The sequence below is a fragment of the Budorcas taxicolor genome, chromosome 17 (genome assembly GCF_023091745.1).
Source record: "Budorcas taxicolor isolate Tak-1 chromosome 17, Takin1.1, whole genome shotgun sequence".
In the NCBI taxonomy this organism is placed as follows: Eukaryota; Metazoa; Chordata; class Mammalia; order Artiodactyla; family Bovidae; genus Budorcas; species Budorcas taxicolor.
Genome location: NC_068926.1, coordinates 6,751,025 through 6,763,399, shown reverse-complemented (window position 1 = coordinate 6,763,399; position 12,375 = coordinate 6,751,025). Strand labels below are relative to the sequence as shown.

At 52.9% G+C, this 12,375-nt stretch overlaps 1 protein-coding gene across 9 annotated transcripts in view; it reads left to right on the top strand.

The window, feature by feature from the left end:
- Positions 1-9,724, top strand: part of FHIP1A (FHF complex subunit HOOK interacting protein 1A) — a 305,419-nt gene extending 295,695 nt beyond the window's left edge. For all 9 annotated transcript variants that reach the window (XM_052655131.1, XM_052655122.1, XM_052655124.1 and 6 more), the window contains 3 exons: positions 2,507-2,685; positions 3,291-3,429; positions 8,545-9,724. In XM_052655131.1, coding sequence (XP_052511091.1) covers positions 2,507-2,685; positions 3,291-3,429; positions 8,545-8,798 — 572 coding nt within the window. In that variant the 3' untranslated portion in view covers positions 8,799-9,724. The remainder of the gene's footprint in view (positions 1-2,506; positions 2,686-3,290; positions 3,430-8,544) is intronic.
- The last annotated feature ends 2,651 nt before the right edge of the window (positions 9,725-12,375 follow it).

The following is a 12,375-nucleotide window of genomic DNA, read 5'->3' as shown; positions in this document are numbered from 1 at the left end:
TGCGGTGAGCAGGGGCTCCTCTTCGTTGTGGGGTGGCGTCCTCTCCCGTTTCGCAGCCTGTGCTCTAGGCACGCGGGCTCCAGCAGTTGCCGCCTGTCCGGTGGCTCCGCAGCTCTAGAGCACAGGCTGCTGCCCTGTAGCGAGTAGGATCTTCCCGGACCAAGGCTCGAACACGCGAGCCCTGGGTTTACCCTCCTCCACTACCAAGGCTCCTGAAGGAAGCATCTTGTGGTGGAGTATGTCTTGTTAAAGTCGTATTAATGTTGGTGAAACCTTTATAAGGCACGTTTATTCGTGGCGTGTGGATTCCTATTGACTGCACCACCAGGGGAGTCCAAGGAGATATGTTTTATAGGAGACTCTTCCCACCCAAGTGTCACCCGAGTCACCTGTCTCTGTTCCTCTGGAAGGAAAGAGATGCTGAGTCCCAGGGACTGCAGGGGAGCGGGGTCGGGGTCGGTGTGAGCCCAGGTCGGGGTTGGGGAGTGAGGACAGCAGCCTTTCCCTGGCAGATGTGCCTGGAGGACTAGAATTAAGTCGAGCTGCTGGTGACATTCTGGGGGTTCTTGGTGGAACCCCATCAAGATGCTGTCATAGTGGTATTGCAATCCAGAATTTCTGAATGTGTTTGGCAATCTCTCCCAGCTTTGTTTTGTAAGCAGGGGCTCTCAATTCGAAGAATTCATTGACCTCCCTGTGTCATGAAAAGTGACTCAGGAGCTCTGCCCCCTCCCAGGGAAGGGGAAGTTGGGGCCAGTCTTGACACCCAGATGCAAGGTGTCTCTCCTGGGCTCTGGGTGCCTTAGAGACAGCATCTGTGTTTGCAGTGGCAGAAACGACAATTGCCAGTACTCTGTTAATTGCCCGCGTGGGGAAGAGGCTTAGGTTTGCTTTTCGTTTTTCACAGACAGCGTCTGCCTTCTTACAAAGGTTTACCCTCTCCCACTACCAAGGCTTCTGAATGAATGAAGCACCTTGTGATGGAGTATGTTTTTGTTCAGTTCAGTTCAGTCACTCAGTCGTGTCCGACTATTTGCGACCCCATGAATCACAGCATGCCAGGCCTCCCTGTCCATCACCAACTCCCGGAGTTCACCCAAACCCACGTCCATCGAGTCAGTGATGCCATCCAGCCATCTCATCCTCTGCCATCCCCTTTGCCTCCTGACCCCAATCCCTCCCAGCATTAAACCCTTATTAATGTTGGTGAAATGTTTACAAGGCATGTTTATTCATCGGGGGTTATGTGCTTTTGTCAAAAACATGCCGTGGTTTAGAGGCATCATCAATAGCTCCACTGGGGGAAATAGAAGATTCTCCTTGGTTTTCCTTAATGGACCACTTTATGGTGAAAATGGAAAACATCTTTAAGTAATTTTATTAATGCCAGATTTGTTTTCTGGATTTTCCTTGTCTCCAATCAACTGAAATGGAAAGCATCTTATTTTTCTAGTGACCCAAGTTAGTTGAAGCTTCTTTTTGTCTTTTTTTTTAAACTGCTTTTACAGTCTCAGGGAATTTTTTGTTTAAGGAAACTTGGACACACCAGACTCCAGTTCCCCAAACTGAGCCCTAAGTCCCTCCCCTCCACAACTTTAAGGCGTGCCTCTAAAATTATAGCCAAGGCCTCCTTCACCTCTCATTTTCTCTTTTTTTAAAAAATATTTGTTTATTTGGCTGCGCTGGGTCTCAATTATGGTAGGAGGGATCTAGTTCCCTGACCAGGGGTAGAACCTGGGCCCTCTGCCTTGGGAGTGCAGAGTCTGGTCCATCGGTCCTTCCATATAGTGATATTGGCAAGTCTTTCTCTGGTGCTTGTGGGGGATGGACAGCCCCCCCTTCTCAATGCTGCTGTTGGTAAGCAGTTTGTAACAACAGGAAGACTTTGTTACTTAAACTTTTGGTGGCCGCTGATTTTGGGTGACACCCTATAGCATGGGGGCTTCTCTGGTGGCCCAGAGGGTGGAGAATCTGCCTGTAATGCAGGAGACACAGGAGAAATGGGTTGGATCCCTGGGTGGGGAAGATCCACTGCAGAGGGAATGGCAACCTGCCCCAGTATTCTTGCCTGGAGATTTTCATGGACAGAGGAGCCTGGTGGGCTACAGTCTTGGCATTGTTGGCTATAGCGTGCACCATCAGGGAGTGAAGAGTGCCATGTTGTAAAGCATTGGCAGCCCCAAGAGATACAGAAATAGTATGAAAAGTACATTTTGGTTTTAAAAATTAAATCACTGGTCATTTTTTCTAAGGTCCACGATAATTTTCCAAGCGTTAAAAGTGCTCACAGAGTCAAAATCCTAGCTCCCAAAGCACGGGTTTCTGCTTTGTTCTCGTGGCGGTGGTATGCCTCGTGGTTTGGCGCCAGGCGACCTGGTGACCTCAGCCGCACTTGTCTGAACTTGATTTGCCTCCAGTGGCCCCGTGGTGGTCCCCTTGACTCCTTGGTCTTCAGGAGAGATGGCCCCTGCGCTCAGCCGGCCCTGAGCCTCATGTCCTTCCGCAGGCCCGTTCATCAGCGTCGTCTTGTCCAAGCTGGAAAACATGCTGGAGAACTCGCTGCACGTGAACTTGCTGCTCATTGGCATCATCACACAGCTGGCCAGCTACCCGCAGCCCCTCCTGCGCTCCTTCCTGCTCAACACCAACATGGTCTTCCAGCCCAGTGTGCGCTCCTTGTACCAGGTACCGCCCGGCCCCTGCCCTGCGCACACCTGCTGGGGAGGCGCGGCTGATGCACAGGCCCTGCCCCGCCCCGTCCCGCCCCGTCCCGCCCCGTGTGCCTGTGCACACCTGCCAGAGGCGTGGCTGATGCACAGGCCCCGCCCCTACCCCGTCCCGCCCCGTGTGCCTGTGCACACCTGCTGCCAGAGGCGCGACTGATGCACAGGCCCTGCCCCCGCCCCGTGTGCCTGTGCACACTTGCTGCCAGAGGCGTGGCTGATGCACAGGCCCCGCCCCCGCCCCGCGTGCCTGTGCACACTTGCTGCGGAGGCAGAGGGGCGGCTGAGGCAAGGCCCCGGCCCTGCCCCTAGTCCTGCCCCTCTTCCCTGTTGTCATTTGCTCTCCAGCCCAGTCCTTTCACTTTGGTTGTGTGGATTATCCCAGACAGACTGAAGATTCGAAGCTTGTTTGATTTGATGTTTGGAGAGCACCATTCCCCCCAGAACACCCAGGCAGTTAAAACCCCGTCGTTCCTGCAGTGGGGGGCTGTGCCTGACAGATGTCCCGATAACGCAGAGCAGTACTCTGTGCTGAAGTATTAGCGTCATTAGTGCTGGTTTTGACAGGTCCTCGCGTCAGTGAAGAATAAGATTGAACAGTTTGCCTCCGTGGAGAGAGACTTCCCTGGACTCCTCATACAAGCCCAGCAATACCTGCTCTTCCGCGTGGACCTCTCCGATCCGAGCCCTGAGACACCCACCAAAGGTCAGCGGGGTCCTCCCCTGTCCCTCCCTGTCAGCGGCTCCTGTTCCCCCAGCTTTCTGACTTGGGGTCCTGGGTGCTGCACCAGCTCCTGGATGCTAAAAGCATCTTAAAAAAAAAAAAAAGAAATCTCAGAAAAGATTTCCGTTTTTACCCTGAGTGTCCTTAAACCAAAAGGAAGGTCTGTTCCACCCATAGGCAGCCTGGTCCCACTTTGGAGGGTCTAGCAAGGCATTTGTGTTCCTAACCTAGGGTAGTTCCAGGCAGGACTGATGTGGGAGCTGTTTCTAGAATAAATGACTTGGCACGTGTGGGCCAGAAAGAAGCCTTATGTGCCCATTGTCTGAACAGTCCTACCCCAAGGAGGGCATCCGTTTTATTATGTTTTCAGAGACTTGAGCCCCAAATAAATGTGCTTCAGGGCTCCAGAAGGTGAAAACCGTTCATTTGGAGCAAGAGAAGTAAAGTTTATGTGCACCTTAAACCTTCCAAGATGCCTTTCCACGGGCTCTGGAGGGCTGGCCAATCAGGTGGCCCAGGAACCCGAGGACCCCTGCTGGCCACTGGGCCTGGGGAAAGGGCTTCCCAGCCTTGATTAAGCTCTGGTCACACAGATTTGACAACAGCTGTCTCTCTTACTGAGCCGGCTTCTGTTCATCTCCCTTGAGAAAAGTCAGGCTTCTCTGTGGCTGGTGGACAAGAGAGAGAGCAGGGCTGTTGGTCTAGGCTAAAGCACGTGATGGGAAACAAGATGTGGAGTGAGAAGCAGGAATGTAATTCAGAGCAGTGTTACACCACCGAGGGAAGCTGGGAAGGCCCCACCCTCTGACGGCGTGCCTTGGCCACTGGGTAGCTGTCTGTTCTTGGTTACTTGGCTTCACGGGACTTAGGCCTCGACTCTCAAGTGACGGTTTGTCTTCTGTCTCTCGAGTTCTTTCTGACTGCAGAATTCAGGGTGTGAAAGGTGATTAGAACACTGCAAGACAGACTCTGAAAAAAAGGGGGCCCTGTGCCACTGGTGAACTGAGGGGGAAGCTTCAAGCATGGGCCGTGGAGAAGAGCAGGTGGCCAGTCTTGGATGGAGGGGAGCCCCCAGTCTGTGGGAAGGTGGGCTGCAGGTTCCCTGTGGCCTCTGCTAGCCTCATGCCAGTCAGCCTGTTGGCTTGTCCCTCCTGAGCAGGGGGCACACTGCCGTGACTCACCCTGCGGGAGTGGTGTGCCGGTTAGCTTTTGTGCATAATAAACCACCACAAAAGACTCCAAATACAGTGATCCCACATGCTCTTGAGTCTGTGTGGTTGCCAGGTTGATCTGCTGCCCTGGGTGGGCATAGCTGATGCCGGCAGCACTTGCTCAGCGTGGCTGGGCATCTGGGATGGCTTGGCTCACAGCGGTGGCTGCTGGCCGGGGTGATGGGGTGATGAGGGGCCGTGTCACTCATCATCCAGTGGTCTGCCCTGGCTTGGCAGCTTCTTGGCTGTCGGGTAGCGGGAGCAGAAGACACAGTCTCTTGAGGCCCCAGCTGGGGACCCCCCAAAGCTGACAGCTTGACTCTGCTGCATTTTGTTGGCCAAGCCCCTGGGTCAGCCCAGCTGTGGGAGTGAAGCAGACCCCCCCAACCCCCCGGGTGGGAAGAGCTACGTGGGATCATGGCCTCGTGCAGCCTCCAGACAGAAGGCGACTGAGGCTTGTGCTGCGCTCCGGGCTTGGTCTTTGTTTGTACTTTGCAGTTTGCAAGGTGCCTTCACAGACAGTTTCCCTTTTCAGACAGCAGTGCACAGTGGACACGCAGGGCACTGTTAGCTGGTGTTCATAGAAGGAGGCTGAAGGTACAGGCCCAGAGAGGTCGGCCAGGCGCCTGGTTCAGAGAGTCTGAGGGCTCATGCCCTGACCGGCTGGACCCTCACAATCCTGGTGACGGTGGTGGGGTTGGGGTGGAGGGGTCCCTGAAACCCTGTGCTCCGTCCTGGCTTCAGACTGTGTGACGGCGGTGGCTGCTGGATACGTGCCCAGGGGCTCTTGTTCCCGCCTCATAAGGTGGTCAGTTAGGCAGCTGTGGCGGATGATTTCTAAGGCCTGTGACTCTCAGGGGACGTTGACTTGTAGGCAGCGTCTCTTGGGATAGAAGACTCCCCTTTGATGGAGTTTTTCAGATTAACCTCCTAATTAACCTCTTTCAGGTTAGCTAAGTGACAGGTCCCCTCAACTTTAAAAATCTTTCAACTCACAGGATGACCAAGGTCTCTGTCCCTTGCACAAACCTGACTCGTGTGTGATATGATTGCTTATAGATGAGATGGGCCTGGGAGCCTGCTTCTCACAGGGGCGCAGGACAGCGAGCGATCAGAATCCCGTGAGAGGCGCTTACTGGGTAGTTTAGCATCTGTGCTCCTTGACTGACGCCACTGTGGAGGTGCAGGGTAACTCACTTCTCTAACTTCTCCGGTCTTGCCAGCAGTATCCTGACAACCCTTTGCAGTAGCTTTTCAGACCCAAGGCAACAGTTTAGGAAGCCACTCCCGGTTCTGGCATTTATACTTCCTTTCCTTCCTACTTCTCCTTTGGGTGCTGTGCCTGCACACTGGGCCCTTTTTCAAGGGGTGTCTGGTTCATGGACATGTAGCCTGAGCTGCCCCATCGCGCAGGCCCTGGTGAAACCAGCCTCCTCACTAACGCTTCGATCAGAAGTCTGGGTGGACTTCTCTGCTGAAACAGTCACTCTTGAGACTCTTGGTCTGTGAGGCCCAGCCACTTGCCAGGCATTTCATGTTTCCCTCAAATACAAATTCCAAACCACAAAGGTGGTATTTTCTGTTATTTATGTATAGAGTCTTTGCACTGACTGCTAGTTCTGGAAGGCGTCAGGTAGGCATTATTTCCATTTTATGGAAAAGGAAACCGAGCCATTCCGTGACTAGCTGGTTGCCAGGTAGGGACCGTAACTCAAGTCTCCTTGTTTTTGAGTTGAGTTTGACTCAAGGAAAGAACCGTGAGTTCTCTATGCTGCTGGGACAGAACCACCGCCAGGACTTCTGCTGGGCCCCCGCCTTCATCGGTGAAGACAGTGTTAATTCTTGGATTGAAGCTGGGTAAATGAGGCTTAGCGATGACACTTTTAAAATTCATGGATCAAGCTGGATAAATGATCCACAAAAGCCCTTTGCGGGGAAAGAGTAAATTTGAAAGAGAAAGATGGAGATGAGGGAGTGAACCAGCTCCAGGGAGCTGAGGTGCAGGGAGCAGCTGATGATGGCGGGTTCCTTCCATCATTCATTCAGCAAATGTCTGTTAGCTGCTTCTGTGGATGAGCGTGTGTGTGGGGGGCCACGAAGGACACACTGTTCAGGGGCTCAGCTCTTAGGAAGCTCAAAGTCTTAACAGAGGAAAAAACAGAAACAGCACCGCTAGGCTGAAGGGCCCTGCAGACCCCAACTGGTAAATAAAACGAGTGGGAGGCTCCAGCGGGGTCACTTCCAAGGGCAGGAAGCGGAAGTGGTTTATAGAGTCAGGGCTACTGAACTGATGGCAGTGTGATGGCCTACGCTTACCACTAGCTCCTTGTGCGCGCTATGCCCATTGACTCCGTCTTTCTGTGAGTTTGTGAGAAATGAGGCCAGTAAACCTGGTGAGGCTTAGGTGTGCAGACAGGGGAGGGAGTGCCAGGTGGGGGCCCGCACGCTCAGTGTGGGCCTCGGTCTGCTGCCTGGGTCCCATCTCCCTGGGAACCCCGGCCGGCCTCCTGGGTGGGCCCCGCCGTGTCCCTGAGAGCTGGGTGCTGGGCACTGGGGGTTGGGGGCGCGTGTCGCTCTGGCGTGGTCCCGCAGGGCTGTGGGCTGGCTGTGTCCCCAGGGACATCAGCGCTCTGTCCTCACTCTCGTCAAGGCACAGTGTGAGTTTCTGCTGAAAGGCAGCAGCAGATTCTCAACAGCCTCCCCAGTTCTTTATGGCATGAGCTGTGATAAGCTTTAATCTAAAAGGATATTTAAAGCAGTAGAGTGGAGGATTTGTTTTTAACACTAAAGACGATAGTAGTGAGACGTGGAAAGTACTATGAATGTCAAGAATTTTTAGTGCCATGGTTAAGCAACACTCTGAGAAGAATGTTGAGAAATGGGACTGAATCCTAACAAGCAGCCAAAATAATGAAGAGCTTGACTATAATGATTTATAAGGAGTAATGAGTCTGTTGGAGAGGGGGGCAGAGGAAGACATAAATAATTCCTATCGATAGGAAGGCTGGAGATCTTCAGGAATTAAAGTTAGGTAAGTCGAACCATTTTAATTGGTAAACTGATGCGATATGAAAATGCAAATCACTTGGATATACAAAATTTGGTTCATATCATCTTAGATGAACATTATTGAAACTGAGATTGAAACTCCTGGAAACCTTGCTTGAATGGAAGGTCCAAGCCACCTGCTGCTGCGAGATGCCCATAGTGGTGGAGAGTTCCCAGTCTGGTCTTATGAGCATTCAGCTTCCTCTGCATCGTTCCAACCTTGAAAAGGCTTCATCCATTCTGTTCCTCCCAAAGGCTGGAGATCCCACCCAGAAGGGGCTGGGATCGGGGCAGGAAGCCCTGGAGACCGGAGCCCTGTGCCCAGGCCGTGGGCAGCGTGGTGTGTGACTCAGGCCGCCTTGCACAGCCCTGCGAGGTGGTCAGGGCTCAGCTGGCAAAGGGAGGGTGGTCACCCCGACCCCGGGAGGCATGGAGGGTAGGTGTCCCTGTTGTCCTAGACAACCATCGTGCTCACCTGCGTCTTCACTTGGCTGACTCAGCGGGAGGAGATGCCTTTTCCCTCTCTTCCCTTCGTCTCGCCCCAGGCGCAGAGGGCTCCTGATAAACCTATATTCTTGCCACAGTTTCTGCTTGTAGAGCCTCATATGGGAATTGGGATAAAACTCTCATTACATGCCTGATGCTGTAGGTGATCTGCTGGGTGGATCTGAGTGTCTCAGAGGGAAGTAGAGGGCCAGGGTGCCTTCAGACTGCAGTCCGAGTGGGAGCTGAACGTGCCCGCTCCGCACCACCCCCTCCCCACCCCGCCCAGCACTGAAGGGTGGGCAGAAGGGCTCCTGGAGGCTCCTCACCACAGCTGCCTGCCTTCTGGTTTCAGATCCCGTTCAGGATGCCTCCAGGACAGGAAGCGGCAAGAACTTTTTGGATGGCCCCCCAAGAGTGCTTCAGCCCTTCCTGACAAACAGAGCCAAGGCGGTGGGGGCGGCCCCCAGCCTGCCCCCACCGGTGCGGGACACCATGCTGGCAGCTGCCCTCTTCCCCGAGTTCCTGAAGGAGCTGGCTGCCCTGGCCCAGGAGCACTCCATCCTCTGCTGCAGGATGCTGGGCGACCCGGACGACGCCTGCTGGTAGTCTGGAAGTCTGCTTCTGGTTTTCTGCGGTGTTGGTGTCTTGACTGGATGTTGAATGCAAAGCTGCTTATAGACATCTCCACTTGGAGACTTCCTGACGATACTTGATTTTGGGGGAGCGGGGTCTTCTGTGCACCTCCTCTCTCTCCAGCTAGGCTTCCCCACCTTGTCTCCCCACTACTGTGGTTACTCCTTTGGCAGGCTTTCTGCGCTCTGTTTTTTTCCTCCTCAGGAGGTCTTGGTCCTTAGCCTCCCATTCCTTTGAGTGGAAGCGAAGGTCCCACCTTGCAGCAATAGGTCACACCCAGCGATCACCAGGGGTTAGTGACTTCTGGAGGTGCCCGTGCCAGAGGGCTGACCCTCCAGTGGCACACGAACACATACCTGCCCCTGCGGCCTTCTGCATCGTGGCCCCCTCTTACAAAGGGAGGAGGAAAGATGGAGCCCCTCTTGCCTCCAACACAAGCCCGGATCATCCGTCCTTTTGCGTTTTGCTTCCAACACTTGTATTCCATCCAACACATGTTGCCTTATGGTGCAGGCAAATCCACTGGTCTCAGCTTTCTGCCCAGGAAGTCAGGTATAGCTGGAGAGAATGTGGAATGCAGGGAAATGTCTTGTTGCTTGAGAGCTTTCTTAACTCACTGTATCGCCACCTAAACACTGAAAATAGCCTTACTTTAGTAAGATTTGCACACAATGAACTCTGCCTATGCAAACTGTTACTTTGGTTTTTAGGACTCTGATCAACCCAATGAACAAAGCATGGTATCTGATGCTTCTGTAAGAAGACAAGCATTGTTATTTTTTTAAGTGTTTTATGAAAATCTGATTCATTTGTGAAACTATCTCATGGTGGGTATTTTTGGGGAGTATGGAGTGGGGGAAAGGATAAAGGTAAACTAAATACAATCTGTACAAACCTTGGTAATTATTTCAAAATGTTTGCTTTTTCTGTGTTGCACTTTGTAGAGAAACAGGAACTGTATAGCCTCTTTGGGAACTGGGATGTAAGGGCCAACAGGTCATAGGGAGCCCCGCCAAGCCAAGTGCCTGCTGGGGCCTCGCTCTGCGCAGAAACGCTGCCTTCTGAGTAATGGGGCTCATTAGACGGCCCCATCGTGATGTATTAGCGCATCTCTGCTCCGCAGCCCGCTCCACCAGGCGTAATTATACTCAGAGCCTCGGTCTGCTCCCAAGGAGAGGGAGAAGCACACAAAATAGTTGTGGGCTAAAAAAAACAAGACCATAAACAACCGATATTCATGGATATTATTAGGTTCCACTGCCCTGTTGTGTGTGCAGGTGAGGAGGTTGGAACTAGGAGGAACTCTGTTTGGAAGGAAATTGGAAGCCCCGGGTTTCTCTCCTCTTTGTGGGTGTCTTGCTGAGGCCCTGGCGGCAGTGCCTCAGGAGCGCTGTTGTGGTTTTAAATCAGGCCCTAGTACAGCGGGGGCATGAAGGAGAAAAGCGCATGAGATGCTGCGGAGCTGGGGCTGCCATTGTGTTCGGGGACCTTGAAGCAGCTCTGTATCCTAAGCGGGCAAGTGCCCCCGGGATGAGGCCCCTGCCGCGCGGGCTGGCGCCAGGTGGCGCCTCAGGGCCAGCCTCACAGTCTGCCGGGTCCAGGCAAGGAACCGGATGCCGATTCGCTGTGCATTCTGACTTGCGGTTTGCCGGGCCAGAAAGATGGCTTGCCCGGCTGAGGGGCGCACTGGCCTGCCCTTGGCTTCCCAGCGCCCACTCGTATTTGCACAAGTTTCCACTGGAAAAGAAAGTGTCTCGGAGGCAGAGAGAGAGGAGCGGAAAGATGGAGTTTCGGCTGTAATTTATTACCTTCCAGCTTTGCTTTGCGTAAGTTATTTATCTTCCAGTTTGGACTCACTGGGTATATAAGATGCTCACGTTGCCTGCGGAAGCCATATCCTTTAGCGTTCTGGTATGATTTACACTTCTCTCCATCATCTGGTGATGGTGTGGAGTCTTTTTCTTGCTTTATTACAGAAAACTACAGTCCCCTATGTGGAAGGCGCCCCCTGGGGAAGAGTATGTTTTTAAAATAGGTACTGAAGTAGACTTCGAGGAGGACGGAGGTGACCCGAGTCTGAGTGAGAGGCAGGAGGATTAACTCCCATGGTGGGTGCTGGTAGCGAGCCCACAGGAAGCCCTGCCTGTCTGGAGGCAGACACCGGTTCGGGTTTCTGGATCCACTGCAGCCCTCCAGCCGGAGTGTTATGTCCAGGATTTCTCAAAACGAAGTCAGAAAATGAACCTGGAAATACATTCGTGGGAACGGGTGAACCTGTGCAGTCGAGGGGGAACAGCCAGGTGGGCTGGCAAGGATGTTTGGAGGTGGGGTGGCCGTGCGTGAGGGCACATGACAGAGGCCGGAAGCTGAAACAGAATAGCAGCCCTGAGGAGTCTGGAGACATGGCATCCAGGCAGACGGCGATACTGAATGGCAGCCGGGGGGCGGGGCGGTAGGCGATGGGAATCCTTGCTGGAAAATCTTGGTACTGAAGTAGATGGACCTCCCGGGGTGGCGTTAGTGGTAAAGAACCTGCCTGCCAGTGCAGGAGATGTTAAGAGATGCGGGTTTGATCCCTGGGTCAGGAAGATCCCCTGGAGGAGGGCATGGCAACTCACTGAAGTACTCCTGCCTGGAGAATCCCATGGACAGAGGAGCCTGGTGGGCTACAGTCCAAGGGGTTGCAAAGAGTCAGACATAACTGAGCGATCACACACACGAAGTAGAATGTTCTAGTCATAAAGTAGCAGGTGGGATGCTTAGAAATCTCCTTTGCAATGAGATTGGGGAAGAATTTTGAATGATACTTGGCATGCTTTAAAATGTTCCGCTGGGTGGACGCTTTACCACGTGGTGGGTCCCCACGTCAGCTGCTGTGCTGAGGGCTGGAAGGCTCAGTGGGCACGGGCTTCGGTGCTGCCCAGGTTGAGGTCGCTGTGTCAGGCCTGGTGGTCCTGGGCCGCGGAGGTGGGTCAGAAGTTCCTAACATAGCACGTCCTTCACTGAGATTCATAATTCAGAGTCTGATCTGAAGTTCTAGATGAACTGGGCTTTGTGGTTCAAAGTATATGAGAACACTGGGATATTTAAAATTAAGTTTTGGAAATAGCCAAGTAAATGTTTTTAAAATTTTAAAGCAATTCCAGGTTGAGTTTAGCCTAAAATACAATTTTACAGACTAAAGTACAGAGTCCCAGACGTGAAATGGCAATGCTGGAGTAACCAATCAGAGATGTTTTTTTAGTAGGTACTTCCTTTTCCTGATATTTAGAGGAAATGGTCCCCATTTTACTTAGTAAAATACTTTGAGGTGCTAGGATTGGAATCAGTGTCTCCGTAGCATGTAGGAAGGGGCTGTTTATTCCCCCGTGGGTCCTCAGGGGCACCTTTTCCTCAGCAAGTGGCTTTTATTTCGGTCTGCTACAGTGGTTGATTTCAAGCCATTAAGACATCCTGGGCCCAGGGTAATGTGGGGAGCGCGTCCTCCTACGTACAAAATCTAGAAACAGGACACAGGGTACTCGGGGCTGAGAGGTGTTTTTGATGTCTC